Here is a 19,380-nt window from a genome sequence, read left to right on the forward strand (position 1 = left end):
GAGCTGAAAGGGAAAATAAAAAGCTTGCAAACTTCGTAAAGCTTTAGTGCCATCAGTGGTGCAACTACTAAAGGAAGTTTGAAGAGTATTATCAGCCACTCGCTGCATCCACACTTTTGAGCCTTTTGCTCTACCTTAATCCCCGTTTCTTTTCTTTAATCTTGCTGTTCAATCTCTTTAACTATCCCTTAGTGCAACTGTGGAGTTTTCCACCTCTGAATCCTTGTACGTACTTCATCTTCTGTATCTTTTAACCAGAACTGCATACAAGCAAATGAAATTTGCAAGCAGTGCTAGTGAAGAAGGATTTACTAGCTGACCAATCAACAGTGCCTGAGCTTCCAGTGGGAATTAACGTTTCCTTTTCTTGCAATGCCAATTAACATGACCTCGGCTAGCAATGCAAATCTCTGGGGTCTATGTAATTTAGGCTACTATCTTTGTGTTTTTAAATGTTCTTTGTTAGATTTCCCCCAAACTTTGAACCTAGACAATTGTACAGAGTTCTAAAAACAAGCTGAAAGTAACAAAGTCCAGACAATCTTGAATAATCAATTAGATTACAACCAAAGCATAGAAAATGTTGAGTTAGTAAGAGTTTCTTCAGGGGACCCAAAATACGTCGAAATTAAACGTGGAGGTTGCGTGGGCAGTCACCGAGTTAGCATCCCTAGTTTCCCTAGTTGTCTGAAGAATGAAAAGGCAGCTTGGTTGGCAGAGTCCCTTACTGAAGAAAGTAGCCTGAAGTTGAGGGACTTGCAATCCAGACCTTCAGATAGCGAGCACATCCCGCCACAGGTAAGTTAAGTATGACGAATCTTTACCTTAGGGTGGATCTGAAGGAGCGACAATTTCATTTAGTATTTTCAACACTGATTTCACAGAATATAAGGGCGTTAAGTGAACCAGACAAAAGGTGTTCCTAGATAATAAATTTTACTGTCACTTTTATGCCGCCACTGCATTTCTGTAGTCAAAATATGAGCGTGTATAATGAAAGTTCTTTTATGCAGCAGTACTTTTGAAAGTGTCTCAATAAAGGAAATCAGTCTGGACCATGTCTGCTGTTTAATTTTTCCTTGTGGTGCTTTGTGTATAATCATTATGTGTTCCTGTGAGTTATAGTGAGCTACACATACGCGTATAATGTGTAATAAGTGTAATAATATATATAGTGTGTGTGTGTCTATACTTACATATACACACACACATATATATATATATATATATATATATATATATATATATATATTCAAAAGTTTTGATATCTAACAAGTCGAATACATAATATGAAGAGGTTGACGAAATGGAGGCGATGCATAAGTTTGTACTTTATTTTATTCCAACTTTTCAAAGCATAGCTCCATAGGCAATGCTAAAAATGAAATTTCATAAATTAAAACCAACACATAAGAATGACTCAGATAAAAATGACTAACGTTAGAGAAAATATAAAATTGAAAAACCGAGACTTTTCTAACTGACCCACCACCCAAAAATACCAACTTGGAGTGACCCAAGAAAGCACACTTGATACGAAGAAGAATTTTTTTAAAGAGATAAACAGAGGAGCAGAAGAAGTCTGGCAGTCCAAGGATGGAACCAGTTGCATTATAATTAACGACTCCAGTATGAGTAGGGAAGCTTCAACGGTGGCTTGTGCTGTGATTTCAGTGTTGTCAAAGGAAACAGCTGACGTGCATTTGTTTGCATTTTCCATGATATCTGAAAATTCTTTCCTTCTTCAGTTACGGTCTGTTTTCTGCGAACTCCATAATGCGACCCAATTCACACTTTTACCATCCTCATGGTGGAACCGAGATAAGTCCCAAGACTATATCTTCGGCAATATTTAAATACCACCAAAGAATACATAAGACTTCTGAACCAGCTGTTCCTGGAGTCCCTGGAACAAGCCTTGGTTCACAACAACACGAAAGCTGTTTAAAATAACCTAAGTTGAAGTAGTTAAAAACCGTGAAATGTTAAGAGGCACAAAAATTAAGTTTTGGTATGGCAGGAATCGCCACTGCAGGTTGAAACTTATTAGTTACAAATTCCCTCAGGTATTTCAGAAGTTGAAACTTTGGATAACAACATTCATGAAAGTACTTTCTAAGATATTCCACGTCATTGTGAAAGGAAAGTGAATCCAGAGAAAAGGCTCAATGCAATAAAGCGAAAATGCTGGTATATTAAAAAAAAACAGAAACTGTAAAAATTACAGCCAAGACCATTGTAGCTTTCATTGCAATCTAGCCTACAGAAGTCGAGAAATATTAGTCAGATCTGGGTATTAAAGCATAAAAAAAGCAAGCAATCGTGGTTTTCATAAGTTCTAAAAACTGCTCAACAACAACCCTGTTCAGAAAAAGAATCATCTACTTAACGTTTGTAGTAAAGAGGACGAGACCTTGTCGGACAATGATCCAAAAAACTTCCCTCCAAAGACCCATTAAAGTATCTGTTAAAAAAAGTACCCGGAGGAGAACCCTCGGTAACCGCGTCAAATCTGCTTCTGTGGTTACCATCAATTAAGAGTCTGTTTCCAGCAGAGCCAAGTACAAAAAACTTTTAAAATTCTCTCTAGCAAAACCTCGGTAGATATAACTAGGTTCAATAAAAATTTTATTCAAAATAACTTGTATATCGTTAATAAAAAGAGAAAAGACATCGAGGCTAACCGTCGACAGATCGAGATCTTGGGTAATTAGGTCTCTTGCAAACGATAGAAATCTTCTCTCTGTGAAAAGATTAACTTAATTTTCATTATAGGGCTATGGAGCAATATAATGTACAACTGCATAAACACTACGCGTATCTTGGTTTTTCTTGCTAAGTACTTGATATATGTATATATCCTCGATCTAGAAATGTGTTGTATTAATGACAAAACTGAGGCAAACCACAACTTCCAAAAAAGCGGATGTCGAACTGGTATATTCCTCTCCGGAACAAACCAGAAGATTCCGAGTGCTTTCCTCATTAACAAAGTTGCCAGACGTATAGATAACTGTAGCAATTTTTCAAATGAATTCTCACAGACGTCTTCATGAAGAAAAAAATCAACGAATAAAACCACGACGCCTACTCCAGTTGGACATCATTGTTGACACAGAATCGTACTATGAACTCCAACCAACAAATAAAGATTCGATTATTATTTCACTGGCGACCACTTCACCTGTTAATGCAACACCTTAAAACAAGAGTCTCCGTCACACAAACATCATTCGTTGCTCAGACGACGTCTAGGTAAAACTATAGGAGAGGCTATTGAGTCATTGCCTGTTTACGTGATCATCGAGGTTGAGTTTCCTTCGTCATGGCTTCGTACTTCAAGCTCCTGCTATGCATCTCCTTGGCGACTGTCACGTGAGTCATGTCTTTTTTTGTACTAGCCAAACTCTCGCTCTCTCTCTCTCTCACTCTCACTTGCAAATTTTATGCATTACATGTTTTATCCTGATCCTAAATGGTAACAATGTGCATAAAATGATTTACTAGTAGTATCTTTAAGTAACATGATAATCTACATATAGATAGAATGAGCACGGCGAGTCGTACTATTTAGTTCATATGAACTGACTTGAAGACGCTCGAACTTTATGTTAACTGGGAAAAAGTAATGTTAATGTTTAGGAGGAAAAATCAGTGAAGAAGATAAGTCTATATTAACGGATTAATCCCTGATCTTATTAAGTATTGGTTAAAATATTTTCACTGGGTTTTAATTTAAAAATGGAATACAGTACCGTAACTGTCAAATGACGCTAGAATTATAGCTTCAGAACAAACACATTGGCCTGACAGATTGGAGATAGTCATCAACTCCTTGACCGTTATATAAAAAAAATCAACTCCCAGACCGTTATAAAAAAGTTATCCTTAAAACAAAGGCTGACCTATCAATAAGACAGTTTCATTGCCCTATCTTATCCAGACCTGACTGAAAAGAGAAAAGGGAAGGACAGAGTGAGATTAACCTGTAGGAAGCAACACAATTGGCTTCACAGAAAAAAATGTTAAGAAAAATCAACGCCACTAGAATTCCCTTGGCTCTCTCGGCTTAAATTTACTTTATTAGATCTTCTTCAAGGTCATTTATCAGGAGAGGAAAAGTTTACAATAACAATCAATATCAGTTAGGTAATGGAAATTACTTTTATTTTTGTCATTTGCAGCGTTGCTGAACTGTCCTGTAACGATTGTACATTAGTCAAATTTGGACCACGTCCCGAGTTAATTTACTGCCCTTACGGGGTAGTATGGAGCCCGTGTACATGCCGTGATGAATGTAGTAAGGTTAGTTTAATCTCTCTCTCAGTATACTGGAAACGAGACTTTCCGTTAAATTTTACTGTTAAAACTTTTTACTTAAAGGTGGTAGTTGCTATCCTGAAAATCTGATATGCAAATGGGTATTTTCTTGCAATAAATAATTTCTTTGCCTTAGATACTTGCTAATCTTATTCTTAGGGAGGAAATATTTTCCTTGAAAGTAAGTATCGGAAATGTCACATACCCCTTTCTTCCACGGACATTTCTCTTGCAAGGAACGACTTTCTTAGAATACATTATACGACTCATTCCAGGGCGAAGGTGAAGAGTGCGGTGGTCCCTTAGACATCTTTGGCACCTGCGCAGAAGGGCTGATCTGTCACGGGGGATACGGCATGGAGAAACCAGGTCACTGCAAGGCCCAGCGACCGATCGGGCGATAGTAAGAATCCTCTGTGGACTGGATAAGGACCGTCTTTCCGAAGAAAGGGGAGGCTGGTTGGTGAACTTGCTTTCAGAGGAAGTTGATTGGATCTAGCTGAGTGGAGTCGTGGATTCTGTATGAAGATGGCTTCAGAAGATTTTTTGACTACTCTTGCTCTGGAATTCAGTAAATAAAATGGGAGATGGGTCTCATTTATTATTTCTACCTTTATACAAAGTTGTCATTAGGTATTAAAAGTTATCGTTAGGATCCAAACTGTCGAAACTTAATAAAAGGATAATCAATTCTGAAATTTCTAATTTCCACAGATATGAATACATCTTTTTATGAGTATAACTAAATCGACTGAAAAACTTCATATCTCACAAGAAAAATCTATTCTGGATGAGTGATGTCTAGCAAGCAAACCCTGACTAGTTATAATTTTAACCGAGCCCCTAATACTTTCCCTACCAGCGGAGAGAAGAAATAGAAAAAGAGCGTTCAAACTATATTACACTTAGTATCAAATTACGTGTTGTGTTGTGCATAACTCTGTGTGGGTGAATCATATACTCCTAAAGCACTTCTTTTAAGATTGTACTGTTTTGGAACTGAAAGGGGAAATAAAAAAGCTTGAAAACTGCGTAGGGGTTAGTGCCATCAGTGGCTCACGTGGTGCAGTTACTAAAGGAACTTGAAGAGTATTTTCAGCACCTAGCTGGACCCCAATACTCTTTAGTCTTTTGCTCTACCTTCATTCCCGCTTCTTTTCTTCAATCCTGCTCTCCAACCTCTCTAACTATTTCTTAGTGCAAATTGTGGCACTTTCTCTCATTTCCACCTTTGGAACCTTGTAGGAACTTCATCTCCATTTTCTGTATCTTTTAGCCAGAACTTCTTACATGCAATTGAAATCTGCTGGCAATGCTTGTGAAGGAGGCAATTGCTAGCTGACCAGTCAATAGAGCCTGTGCTTATACTGGGAATTACTGTGTCATTTTCTTGCACTGCCAATTAACATGACATCTACTAGCAATGCAAATCTCTGGGATCCATGCAATTTAGACCACTATCTTTATATTTTTAAATTCTTAGATTTCCCCCATACTTTGAACCTAGAGATTTTACAGAGTCCTAAAATAAAGCTGAAAGTAACAAAGTCCAGAAAATCTTGAATAATCAATTAGATTACAACCAGTGCAAAGAAAATATTGAGCTAGTAAGAGTTTCTTCAGAAGACCCTTCCTTTGACTGCATGCCAAATATAAGAAATATATAGCGCATAGCTGAAATGCTATGCCAGAGGTTAAATTCCCACTGGACTTCTGAACTTAGACTTCACCTGGTTAACTACAGATAAACTCCCTTACGGAAAATTACCAGAACGTTTGCTGCTTCCATACACCTACGCAGAAGGCTCATCGGCAACTCGTCTCCACAATCTTCACAGTTCACCTCCACCTCGCCCGCGATTTCTGGATATCATGACACACTGTCTAACTCTCTATTCCTCTGTCTCTTAACACATGCTAGATCATACATTCTCGTGGTCAACCTGCCGTCTACGCAAACCAATTTTATATATCTCCTTATATATATATATATATATATATATATATATATATATATATATATATATATATATATATATACACATATACATACACATACACACACACACACATATATATACATATATATATATATATATATATATATATATATATATATATATATATATATATATATATATATATATACACACACACACACACACACACACACATATATATATATATATATATATATATATATATATATATATATATACACAGTATATATATATATATATATATATATATATATATATATATATATATATATATATATATATATATATATTCATCAGTGGCTAACGACCTGAATTCATCAATATCAGGAGGCGCGAGTTTGGTCTCAAAGTGAGCAGGGAATTTGGAAAACATCTTTGACTACTTTTCCCGAATAATACATTATGCCCCTTTAGAGAGTTATGTACCTGATGGTTAGTCAAATACGATGAGTTACAGCCAGGATAGACAAGGGCTTGTAACTAGCAACATAACTTATCCCCGTAATAAAATATGCTGAAAACACCAATATATATATATATATATATATATATATATATATATATATATATATATATGAATGTCTATTCCTGTAATATTACAGTGTAATATGAATATAAGAAGGCCCATAAAACACTATTTAAACGTTGAAACCCATATATTTTTGGGCACTAGCTTCTGTGCCCCTGTTCACTGGTAGAATATGGACAGGTGGAAAGTTACAATGGTATATATACAAAAACATAAAGGTGTGGCCCTAGTCCTCCGATGTTATGGAGGTGGCGTTTCTTAAGGAGGAGAATGACCAAATTCCCTAGTGGTTTTTGGCCTCATTAGCTCCGTTTGGCGATGGATCTGGCGGTCGCGTTTCTTGGGTCATCTTCTTCAGGAGGGGTTTGAGGATTAAGGTGTCGATGTCATCCGATTTCCAATGTCCTCCTGACAGGTTCATATTGTTGGTTTGATTGATGATAGCAGATTCCAGCATCCTTCTTTTGTGCGGACAGCTACTTTTGAAAACCAACTCCGCCCTCACTCCAGTTAATGACATGCCCTGTATTTCTGATATGTAGGAAAATTCCCCGAACTCTCCGAAGCATAACGTACTGATCTTTTGTGCTCTGTTATTCTTTGCGAGAGCGATCTACCTGTCTCGCCTCACGTAGATGTCCTGACAATTACTACAGGGTATCTTGTAAACTCCGGCTTCTTCCCTTTTGTTATTTAAGTATATGTTAACGAAACTCCTGATGGATTTGGGATAATGGAAAATGAAAGGATTGTTAGGCCTGAGTTGTTCGGAGGCCTTTTGGATGTTTTCATCGTACGGAAGCTTTATTTTGTTGTTGAAATCTATTTGTCTGTTGTGAGTGGGACCTCTATAGTATATTTTATTCGCTTTGTTAATAGCCCTCTCGATAATGTGTGGTGGATATAGCAGTTGCGTTAGGTGTTGGTGGATCGTGTTAAATTCTTTATCCAGGTACTCATTTGAACATATCCTAAGTCCTATGAGGAATAAGTTGCACCCTACCATGATTTTTACGGAGACGTCGTGGTAGCTTAAGAAATGAATGTAGGAGACAGCGAAGGTGGGTTTTCTATATACTGTACGTTACGCTTCGGAGAGTTCGGGAATTTTCCTACATATCAGAAATACAAGGCATGTCATTAACTGGAGTGGGGCGGAGTTGGTTTTCAAAAGTAGCTGTCCGTACAAAAGAAGGATGCTGGAATCTGCTATCATCAATCAAACCAACAATATGAACCTGTCAGGAGGACATTGGAAATCGGATGACATCGACACCTTAATCCTCAAACCCCCTCCTGAAGAAGATGACCCAAGAAACACGACCGCCAGATCCATCGCCAAACAGGGAGCTAATGAGGCCAAAAACCACTAGGAATTTGGTCATTCTCCTCCTTAAGAAACGCCACCTCCATAACATCGGAGGCCTAGGGCCACACCTTTATGTTTTTGTATATATACCATTGTAACTTTCCACCTGTCCATATTCTACCAGTGAACAGAGGCACAGAAGCTAGTGCCCGAAATATATGGTTTCAACGTTTAAATAGTGTTTTATGGGCCTTCTTATATTCATATATATATATATATATATATATATATATATATATATATATATATATATATATATATATATATATATATATATATATATATAGATGAAACCTATTCATATGGAACAAGCCCACAGGGGCCACTGACTTGAAATTCAAGCTTCCAAAGAATAAGGTGTTCTTTAGGAAGAAGTAACAGTAAGTGAAGGGAAATACAGAAACAAGAGATAACACTTATTAAAAAAATAAAAAATAAATTAATAAATACATAAAAAGATAAAAATGTATCAAAACGTGAGAAGAATAGTATTACGGTAATAGTGCATCGCAATTTTGCTTGGACTTCTGAAGTTCCAACTGCACGACTTCCTCTGGGAGGCTGTTCCACAGTCCAACGGTGTGAGGAATAAAGGACCTCTTGAACTGAGAGGTTCGACAGCGAGGCGCATTTACTGCATATTGGTGCTGCTGTTCAGCGAATGTGGTTGCTCTCGGCAGATAAAGTGGATCAGGGATCAATTTTGAACGTGAAAGATCTCTGTTGAAATACAACTTATGAAAAAGTGACAAACAAGAGACCATCCGTCGATGGTCCAAGCCATAACTGCTACTATTAGGAAACAGAAACCTACCACCATGAACCACTCTATCTAAAACAGATAAATCTCTGGCAGAGGCAGACATCCACACCAGACAACAGTATTCTAGTAAAAGAAGTACAAATGACCTAAAACACGTTGCATTGATTTTATCACTGTTATTATAAATATATGAAGCCTTACGAACTATGCCTTACTTTCGTGCGACATTTGCTGAAACTTTCATCAGAGAATAGTTAAAGCTTCAGACTCATTCAGCAAAGTTCCATCCACCTGAGTGGGGGGATGGAGTGGGAGATCTGTACGAGATCTGCTAATCAATAGTGTTTTCGTTTTACTGGAGTTCAGCCTCATATCCCACCGACTACACCATTTCCTGGTCCGGTCAATGTACCGATTAAGGCTGAGGGCAACTGCAAGTCTCATAAGCGTTGCATCATCGGCATACTGAACAATCTTGTTTTCCAGGCCAACAGCCATATCACTTGTATATACTAAAAATAACAGTGGACCAAGAACACTAGTCTGGGGAACTCCAGACACAATATATCTTGGTTCACTAAAGATCATATCAAGGTTCCCTTGCAGATGGCATGTCAGGTCTAAAAGAACATCGCAAGCACCTAACTGCTTCCTGTATGCATATTGACTATCAGCTAACAATCCTTTAGATTCCACATACATATATAGTGGTTTAAAAAATAAGTTTTTCAGTAACTTTGCGGAACACAGGAAGAACAGAGATCGGCCTGTAGTTCCTGCAGTCTACAGACATGCCACTCTTTGGAACAGGCAGTTTTACCAAGCTTGCACTCATCCACAAAGATATTACGACATAAAAACCAATAGAATCTACTAATCTTGGGAGACACCCCCCTAGAAACTTTTTAAAAAAACAAAGGGAAGAAACCATCCGGATCTTCTCCACCCCAGATATCAAGATTATCCAGATTTTTCTTAACATACTTAGAGCGAAATGCAAATTTTGTAAGAATAGGTTCAGGATGACAAGTATCAAGGAGAGGGGCATCCTCAGCTGATTGCTTCGTTTCAAAAGCTCGATGAAGCAGTTCAGCCTTTTCCCTATGGACAGTAACCGATCTACCATCATCTGTGAGTAGTGGTGTAACTGAAGACAAGCCTGACCAAAAGATAGATGATGCCAGTTTGGTCCACCACAGATGAGGCTGAGTAATTCCTTCAAGTTTCCTCTTCAAGGAATTATTGTAATTTCTCTCGGTTGTATGGTAAGTTCTATTCGCGGCAAGGCGAGACTCAACAGAAATGGTGTAATTTTCATTTGAAGGATTTTGTCTCCGTGTTACAAACTAAGTGACATGTTAGAAGGCATAAAAATTAAGTTTTGGTACAACAAGTCGGAATTGCAGGTTGAAAATGATCAGTTACAACATTTCCAGAAATATTTAACAAATAAAAGGTTTTGGGTAAAAATATTCATTAAACTCCTTTCTAAGATATTTCACGACACTGTGAAAGTGAATCCATTGAAGAGGCTCTATGCAATAAAGTAACAATGCTAGTAAATTCATAATTTAAAAAAGGAACAGCTGTAAAAATTAGAGCCAAGACCAATGTGCTGTAGCTTTCACTGGGATATAGCCTACAGAAGTCGAGAAAAGTTGGTCAGGTCTGTGTATTAAAACATCAAAAAAAAGCAAGCAGTTGTTGGTTTCACAAACTCTAAAAATTGCTCAACAACAGCCCTGTTCAGAAAAAGAACAAAGGAATCATCTGCTTAGCGTTTGTAGTAAAGAGGACGAGACCTCGGTGGACACTGATCCAAGAAACTTTCCTCCAAATGGAACAGGAAAATACTTGCTAAAAAAGGATCAGAGGAGAGCCCTTGGTAACCCCGTCAATCTGTTTGTATGGTTACCAATAAATGAAAAGTGTGCGTCCAGCATAGCCAAGTATAAAAGTCTTTTCAGATCTTCTTTATCAAAACTTTGGTAGAAATAACCAGTTTCAATAAAAATCTTATTCATAATAATTTGTATCGTTGCCTGAAACGGTACATTAGTAAAAAGAGAAACGACACCGAGGTTAACATATACAGATCAAGGTCTTGATTAATTATGTCTCTAGCAAACGATGCAAATCTTCTCTCAGTGAAACAACTTTTTTTCATTATAGAGCAATGGAGCAATATAATGTACAGCTGCATAAACACTACGCGCATCTTGGTTTTTCTTCCTAAAGTACTTGATTTATGCTCGTCTTTGAAATGCATTATGCTAATGACAAAACTGAGCCAAACTACAACTGGCAAAAAAGGGGATGTTCAACAGATATTCCTCTCCGGAAGAAACCAGAATATCCAGAGTACTTTTCTCATTAACAAAGTTGCCAGACGTAGATTGCTGTCACAATTTTTTAAATAAATTCTCATAGACGTCTTCATGAAGAAGAAAAACAACGAATAAAACCACGATGCCTACTCCAATTGGACATCATTGATGGCACATAGAGTCGCACTACAAACTCCAACCGACAAATAAATATTCGATTATTATTTCACTGGCGACCACTTCGCCTGTCAATGCAACACCTTAAAACAAGAGTCTCCGTCACCCACAAATCATTCGTTGTTCAGACGACGTCTACGTAAAACTATAGGAAAGGCTCTTGAGTCATTACCTGTTTACATACTCATCTACGTTGAGTTTCCTTCATCATGGCTTCGTACTTCACGCTCCTGCTGTGCATTTCCTTGGCGGTTGTCACGTGATGCATTTTTTTTATTAGCCAAACTCTCTCTCTCTCTCTCTCTCTCTCTCTTGCAAATATTATGCATTACATAATTTATCCTGATCCTAAATGGTAACAATGTGTATAAAATGTATTAGTATCTCTAAGTAACATGAGAATCTACATAAAGGTAGAATGAGCAGTGGGGGCCTTAATATTTAGTTCATAACTGAATTGATTTGAAGACACTCGAACTTTGTGTTAATTGGGAAAAAGTAATGTTAATGTTTAGGAGGAAAAATGAGTGAAGAAGATAATTCTATATTAACGAATTAATCACTGATCTTATTAGGTACTGGTTAAAATATTTTCACTGGGTTTTAACTTAAAAGTGGAAAACAGTACTGTGACTGTTAAAAGATTCTCGAATTATAGTTTCAGAACAAACACATTGGCCGGACAGATTAGAAATAATTATCGGCTCCCTAACCGTTATATAAAAAATAGTTATTCATAAAACAAAGACTGACTTATCAGAAACTTTGTCTGCCCTAGCTTACCCAGACCAGACTGAAAAGAGAAAAAGGAAAGATAAGAAGCGAAACAATTGGCTTCGCAGAGGGAATGTTAAGAAAAATCAATGGCACCAGAATTTCCTTGGCTCTCTCGGCTTAAATTTCCTCTATTGGATCTTATTCAAGGCCATTTTCTGCAGGGGAAAGTTTACGATAACAATCAATATCAGTTAGCTAATGGAAATTATTTTTATTTTTATTATATATTTGCAGGGTTTCTGGACTGTCCTGTCTCCCTTGTGAATTAGTCTTTTGCGGAGATCCTGAGTTACTTAACTGCCCTTACGGGAAAGCAAGGACTGAGTGTAGATGCTGCCATGAATGTCGTAAGGTTAGTTTAATCTCTCTCTCAGTACTGGAAACGAGACTTTCCGTTTTAATTTTCCTGTTAAAACTTATTACCTAAGGGCGGTAGTTGCCATCCTGAAAATCTTATATGCAAATGGGTTATTTCTTGCAATAAATAATTTCTTTGTCTTAGATACTTGCTAATCTTATTCTTAGGAAAGAAATGTTTTCCTTGAAAGTAACTACTGTATCGGAAATGTCACATACCCCTTTCTTCCACGGACATTTCTCTTGCAAGGAACGACTTTCTTAGAATACATTATACGACTCATTCCAGGGCGAAGGTGAAGAGTGCGGTGGTCCCTTAGACATCTTTGGCACCTGCGCAGAATGGCTGATCTGTCAAGGGGGCGACGGCATGGAGAAACCAGGTTACTGCAAGGCCCGGGGACCGATCGGGCGATAGTAAGAATCCTCTGTGGCTTGGATAAGGACCGTCTTTCCGAAGAAAGAGGTGGCTGGTTGGTGAACTTGCTTTCAGAGGAGGTTGAGCGGATCTAGCCGAGTTGATTCGTGGATTATGTATGAAGATGATTTCTGAAGATTTTTTGGCTACTCTTGCTCTGGAATTCAGTAAATAAAATGGTAGATGGGTCTCATTTATTATTTGTACCCTTATTTCACAGCGGCCGGTGTTTTAGTTACCGTTGGTCATGAGATATCCAAAGCTGTCATTAGGTATTAAAAGTTGTCGTAAGGTTTCAAACTGTCGAAGCTTAATAAAAGGATAATCAATTCGGGAACTTTTATTTTCCATTTACATAAATGTATATTCAGTAAATCGACTGGAAAACCTTCGTATCTCACAAGAAAAATCTAGTCTGGATGAGTGATGTCTAGCAAGCAAACCCTGACTAGTTATAATTTTAACCGAGCACCTAATACTTTTCCTACCAGCGGAGAGAAGAAATAGAAAAGGAACTTTCAAACTACATTGCATTTTTTCTCAAATTACGTGTTGCATTGTCCATAACCCTGTGTAGGTGAATCATATACTCCAAAAGAACTTCTTTTAAGATTGTACTGTTTTGGAACTGAAAGCGGAAATAAAACGCTTGCAAACTGCGTAGGGGTTTAGTGCCATCAGTGCCTCACGTGGTGCAATTGCTAAAGGGAGTTTGAAGAGAGTTATCAGCCCCTAGCTCCACCCACACTTTTTAGCCTTTCGCTTTACCTTCATTCCCGCTTCTTTTCTTCAGTCTTGCTGTCCAATCTCTCTAACTATTTCGCAGAGAAACTGTGGAGTTCCCCCCCCCTCTCCACCTTTAGATCCTTGTAGGTAATTCATCTCCTTCATTTTCTGTATCTTTTAACCACAACTGCTTACATGTAATTGGAATTTGCTAGCAATGCTAGTGAAGGAGGCATTGCTAGCTGACCAATCAATAGAGCCTGTGCTTATACTGGGAATTACTGTGTACTTTTCTTGAAATGCCAATTAACATGACATCTATTAGCAATGCAAATCTCTAGGATCCATGCAATTTAGGCCACTATCTTTTATTTTTAAATGTTTTTTGATTTCCCCCATACTTTGAACCTAGAGAATTTTACAGAGTTCTAAAAACAAGCTGAAAGTAACAAAGTCAAGACAATCTTGAATATCAATTACATTACAACCAATAAAAAAAATACTGAGGTAGTAAGAGTTTCTTCAGAGAACCCAAAGTACTTCGAAATAAATCTAGAAGTTGGGTAGACAGTCACTGAGTTAGCATCCCTGGTCTTAAAAAAACGAAGTTTCCTGAGTTGCTTAAAGAATGAAAGGGCAGATTGGTTGGCAGGGTCCTTTACTGAAGGAAGTAGTCTGAAGTTTGAGGGACTTGCAATCCAACCTTTAGTGAGCGATCACATCTCGCCACAGATGATTATGTATCACAAGGTAGCTTAAATAGCACGAATCTGTATCTTTCGGTGGATATGAAGAGATGGCAATTACATTTAGTACTTTCAACACTGATTTGAGCCTCCAAGACCGTGAAATAAATCCAACAAAAGGTGTTACTAGATGATAAAGTCTTCCTCTCATTTTCAATATGATATGCCTCCACCGCATAATTTTCGTTATATAATTATATAACGAAAATTTCTTCTAAGTAAGAATGTCTCAATAAACGAAATCAGCTTGGAGCATCCCTTCTGTTTAGTTTTTCCTTGTGGCACTTTGCATATAATCCTTGTGCTCTTGTGAGTTATAGTGATTTACACATATGCATATAGGCCTACTATATGTATGTATATTCATATACATACATGTATATATGTATGTATATGTGTATATACATACATGTATATATACGTATGTATGTATATATGTATAAATATACGTACACACACACACACACACACACATATATATATATATATATATATATATATATATATATATATATATATATATATATATATATATATATATATATATATATGAATGTCTTTTTACTGTAATACTGCAGTATAATATGAAGATATTATATAAATTCTACATTCAGTAGCTTTGACAAATAACACGTCGATTTCATAATATGAAGAAGTTGACGAAATGGAGATGATGCATAATTTTGAACTTTATTGTATGCTTAACCTTTCAAAGCTTCATCATCAATGCTAAAAATGAAACTTCACGAATTAAAACCAATACAAAAGAATGACCCGGGTAAAAATGTCTAAGTTAGGGATGGAATGGAATATATAATATTTAGGCCAAAGGCCAAGCACTGGCACCTGTGAGGTCATTCAGGGCTGAAATGGAAATTGTGAGTAAAAAGGTTTTAAGTGTGTAACAGGAGGAAAACCTCAAAGTTGCATTACGAAATAATCACTAGTAGAGGGTGGAAAGTGAGACGGAAGAAAGCGAATATGAATGGAGGTACAGTAAAAGGAATGAAATGGGTTGCAGCTAGGGCCTAAAGGGACGCTGCCAAGAACATTAATCAGTGCCTACAGTGCACCAAGTGAGGTGCAACGGTGGCACTAACCCCTATGGAGACTTAAGTTAGGGGAAAATATAATTACAAAACCGAAACTTTTCTAACTGACCTACTGCCTAAAAATACCAACTTGGAGTGACCCAAGAAAGCACACTTGATACGACGAAGAACTTTTTTAGAGATATAAACAAAGGAACAGAAGAAGTCTGGCAGTCCAAGGATGGAACCAGTTGTATTATAGTTAATGACTCCAGTATAAGTAGGGAAGTTTCAACGGTGGCTTCTGCTGTGATTTCAAAATTGTCAAAGGAAACAGCTGACGTGCATTTGTTTGCATTTTCCATGATATTTGAAAATTCTTTCCTTCTTCAGTTACGGTCTGTTTTCTGGCGAACTCCATAATGCGACCCAATCCGCACTTTTACCATCCTCATGGTGGAACCGAGATAAGTCCCAAGATTATATCTTCGGCAAGTATATTTAAATACCACCAACGGATACATAAGACTTCTGAACAAGTTGTTCTTGGAGTCCCTGGAACAAGCCTTGGTTTACAACAACATGAAAGCTGTTTAAAATAACCTAAGTTAAAGTAGTTAAAAACCGTGAAATGTTAAGAGGCACAAAAATTAAGTTTTGGTATAGCAGGAATCGCCAATGCAGGTTGAAACTTATTAGTTACAAATTTCCTGAGGTATTTCAGAAGTTGAGGCTTTGGATAACAACATTCATGAAAGTACTTTCAAAGATATTCCACGTCATTATGAAAGCAAATCCAGAGAAAAGGCTCAGTGCAATACAGTGAAAATGCTGGTATATTTAAAATAGAAAAGAAAAACAAAAACTGTAAAAATTACAGCCAAGACCACTGTAGCTATCACTGCAATCTAGCCTACAGAAGTCGAGAAATGTTAGTCAGGTCTGGGTATTAAAGCATAAATAAAAGCAAGCAATCGTGGTTTTCATAAGTTCTAAAAACTGCTCAACAACAACCCTGTTCAGAAAAAGAATAAGGAATCATCTACTTAACGTTTGTAGTAAAGAGGACGAGACCTTGGCGGACAATGATCCAAGGAAACTTTCCTCCATAGACCCATTAAAGTATTTGCTAAAAAAACGACCCAGAGGAGAACCGCGTCAAATCTGCTTCTGTGGTTACCATCAATTAAGAGTCTGTTTCCAGCAGAGCCAAGTACAAAAATCTTTTTAAATCCTCTCTAGCAAAACTGTGGTAGATATAATTAGGTTCAATAAAAATCTTACTCAAAATAACTTGTATTATTAATAAAAGAACGGCATCCAGGCTAACCATAGACAGATCGAGATCTTGGGTTATTAGGTCTCTTGCAAACGATACAAATTTTCTCTCTGTGAAAAGATTAACTTATTTTTCATTATAGGGCTACGGAGCAATATAATGTACAACTGCATAAACACTACGCGTATCTTGGTTTTTCTTGCTAAGTACTTGATATATGTATATATCCTCGATCTAGAAATGTGTTGTATTAATGACAATATTGTGGCAAACCACAACTTCCAAAAAAGCGGATGTCAAACAGGTATATTCCTCTCCGGAACAAACCAGAAGATTCTGAGTACTTTCCTCATTAACAAAGTTGCCAGACGTAGATAACTGTAACAATTTTTCAAATAGATTCTTACAGACGTCTTCATGAAGAAGAAAATCAACGAATAAAACCACGGCGCCTACTCCAGTTACACGTCATTGTTGACAAATAGCGTCTTACTGCGAACTCTGACCGACAAATAAATATTCGATTATTATTTCATTGGCGACCACTTCGCCTGTCAATGCAACACCTTAAAACAAGAGTCTCAGTCACACAAACATCATTCGTTGCTCAGACGACGTCTAGGTAAAACTATAGGAGAGGTTCCTGTTTACGTACTCATCGAGCTTGAGTTTCCTTCGTCATGGCTTCGTACTTCACGCTCCTGCTGTGCATTTCCTTGGCGGTTTTCACGTGAGTCGTGCCTTTTTTTTATATTAGCCAAACTCTCTCTCTCTCTCTCTCTCACTTGCAAATTTTATGCATTACATAATTTATCCTGATCCTAAATGGTAACAATGTGCATAAAATTATTTAGTATCTTTAAGTATAGGTAGAATGAGCAGTGGAGTTTTATTGTTTAGTTCATATGAATTGACTTGAAGACACTCCCAGAAAAGTAATGCTAGTGTTTAAGAGGAAAAATCAGTGAAGCTAAGTCTATATTAACGGATTACTCCCTGATCTTATTAGGTATTGGTTAAAATATTTTCACTGGGTTTTAATTTAAAATCGAATACAGTACTGTGACTGTTAAATTACGCTAGAATTATAGTTTCAGAACAAACAAATTGGTCTGACAGATTACAGATAGTCATCAACTCCCAGGCCTTTATAAAAAAAAAAGAAAAAAAAAACTCCCTAACCCTTATAAAAAAAAGTTATTTTTAAAACAAAGGCTGACCTATCAATAAGACAGTTTCATTGCCCTAGCTTATCCAGACCTGACTGAAAAGAGAAAAGGGAAAGATAGAGTGAGATTAACCTGTAGGAAGCGACACAATTGGCTTCGCAGAAAAAAATGTTAAGAAAAATCAGCGCCACTAGAATTCCCTTGGCTTTCTCGGCCTAAATTTCCTCTATAAGATCTTATTCAAGGCCATTTTCTGCAGGGGAAAGTTTACGATAACAATCGATATCAGTTAGCTAATGGAAATTACTTTTATTTTTATCATTTGCAGCGTTTCTGAACTGTCCTGTATCGATTGTACAACAGCTCCAGCTTTACCAGGTCCTGAGTTCATTAACTGCACTTACGGTGGGGTACAGAACCCGTGTAGTTGCATCTTTGAATGTAGAAAGGTTAGTTTAATCTCTCTCTCAGTACTCGAAACGAGACTTTCCTGTTTTAATTTTACTGTTAAATTTTTTAAATACGGGTGGTAGTTATATCCTGAAAATCTTACATGCAAATCTGTACTTTCTTGCAATGAATAATTTCTTTGTCTGGATACTTGCTAATCTTATTCTTAGGGAAGAAAGTTTTTTCCTTGAAAGTAACTGCTGTATCGGAAATGTCACATACCCCTTTCTTCCACGGACATTTCTCTTGCAAGGAACGACTTTCTTAGAATCCACTATATGACTCATTTCAGGGCGAAGGTGAAGAAGTGCGGTGGCCCCTTAGACGTCTTTGGCACCTGCGCAGAAGGGGCTGATCTGTCACGGAGGCTACAGGAGGGAGAAACCAGGTCACCTGCAAGGTCCAGCGACCGATAGGGCGATAGTAAGAATCCTCTGTGGCTTGGATAAGGACCGTCTTTCCGAAGAAAGGGGTGGCTGGTTGGTGAACTTGCTTTCAAAGGAGGTTGAGGGATCTAGCAGAGTAGATTCGCGGATTCTGTATGAAGATAATTTCTGAAGATTTTTTTGGCTACTTTGCTCTGGAATTCAGTAAATAAAATGACAGATGGGTCTCATTTATTATTTGTACCCTTATTTCACAGCGGCCGATGTTTTAGCTACTGCTGGTCATGAGATATCCAAAGCGGTCATTAAGTATTAAAAGTTGTCGTAAGGTTTCAAACTATCGAAGCTTAATAAAAGGATAATCAATTCGGGAACTTTTATCTTCCATTTATATAAATGTATATTCAATAAATCGACTGGAAAACCTTCGTATCTCACAAGAAAAATCTAGTCTGGATGAGTGATGTCTAGCAAGCAAACCCTGACTAGTTACAATTTAACTGAGCCCCTAATACTTTCCCTACCAGCGGAGAGAAGAAATAGAAAAGGAACTTTC

The 19,380-nt window shown here is 37.3% G+C and overlaps 2 protein-coding genes across 2 annotated transcripts in view; both read left to right on the top strand.

The window, feature by feature from the left end:
• The window catches only part of LOC136840184 (single insulin-like growth factor-binding domain protein-2), a 44,150-nt gene that overhangs the window by 13,073 nt on the left and 11,697 nt on the right, over positions 1 to 19,380 (top strand). The gene's annotated exons all lie outside the window — the stretch shown is intronic.
• On the top strand, positions 3,153 to 4,995 carry LOC136840185 (single insulin-like growth factor-binding domain protein-1). The gene is made up of 3 exons (XM_067106671.1): positions 3,153 to 3,375; positions 4,185 to 4,305; positions 4,596 to 4,995. Exons 1-3 carry the CDS (start codon positions 3,326 to 3,328, stop codon positions 4,722 to 4,724), a joined length of 300 nt encoding a protein of 99 aa, XP_066962772.1. The 5' UTR covers positions 3,153 to 3,325; the 3' UTR covers positions 4,725 to 4,995.

The sequence above is a fragment of the Macrobrachium rosenbergii genome, chromosome 7 (assembly GCF_040412425.1).
Source record: "Macrobrachium rosenbergii isolate ZJJX-2024 chromosome 7, ASM4041242v1, whole genome shotgun sequence".
NCBI lineage: Eukaryota > Metazoa > Arthropoda > Malacostraca > Decapoda > Palaemonidae > Macrobrachium > Macrobrachium rosenbergii.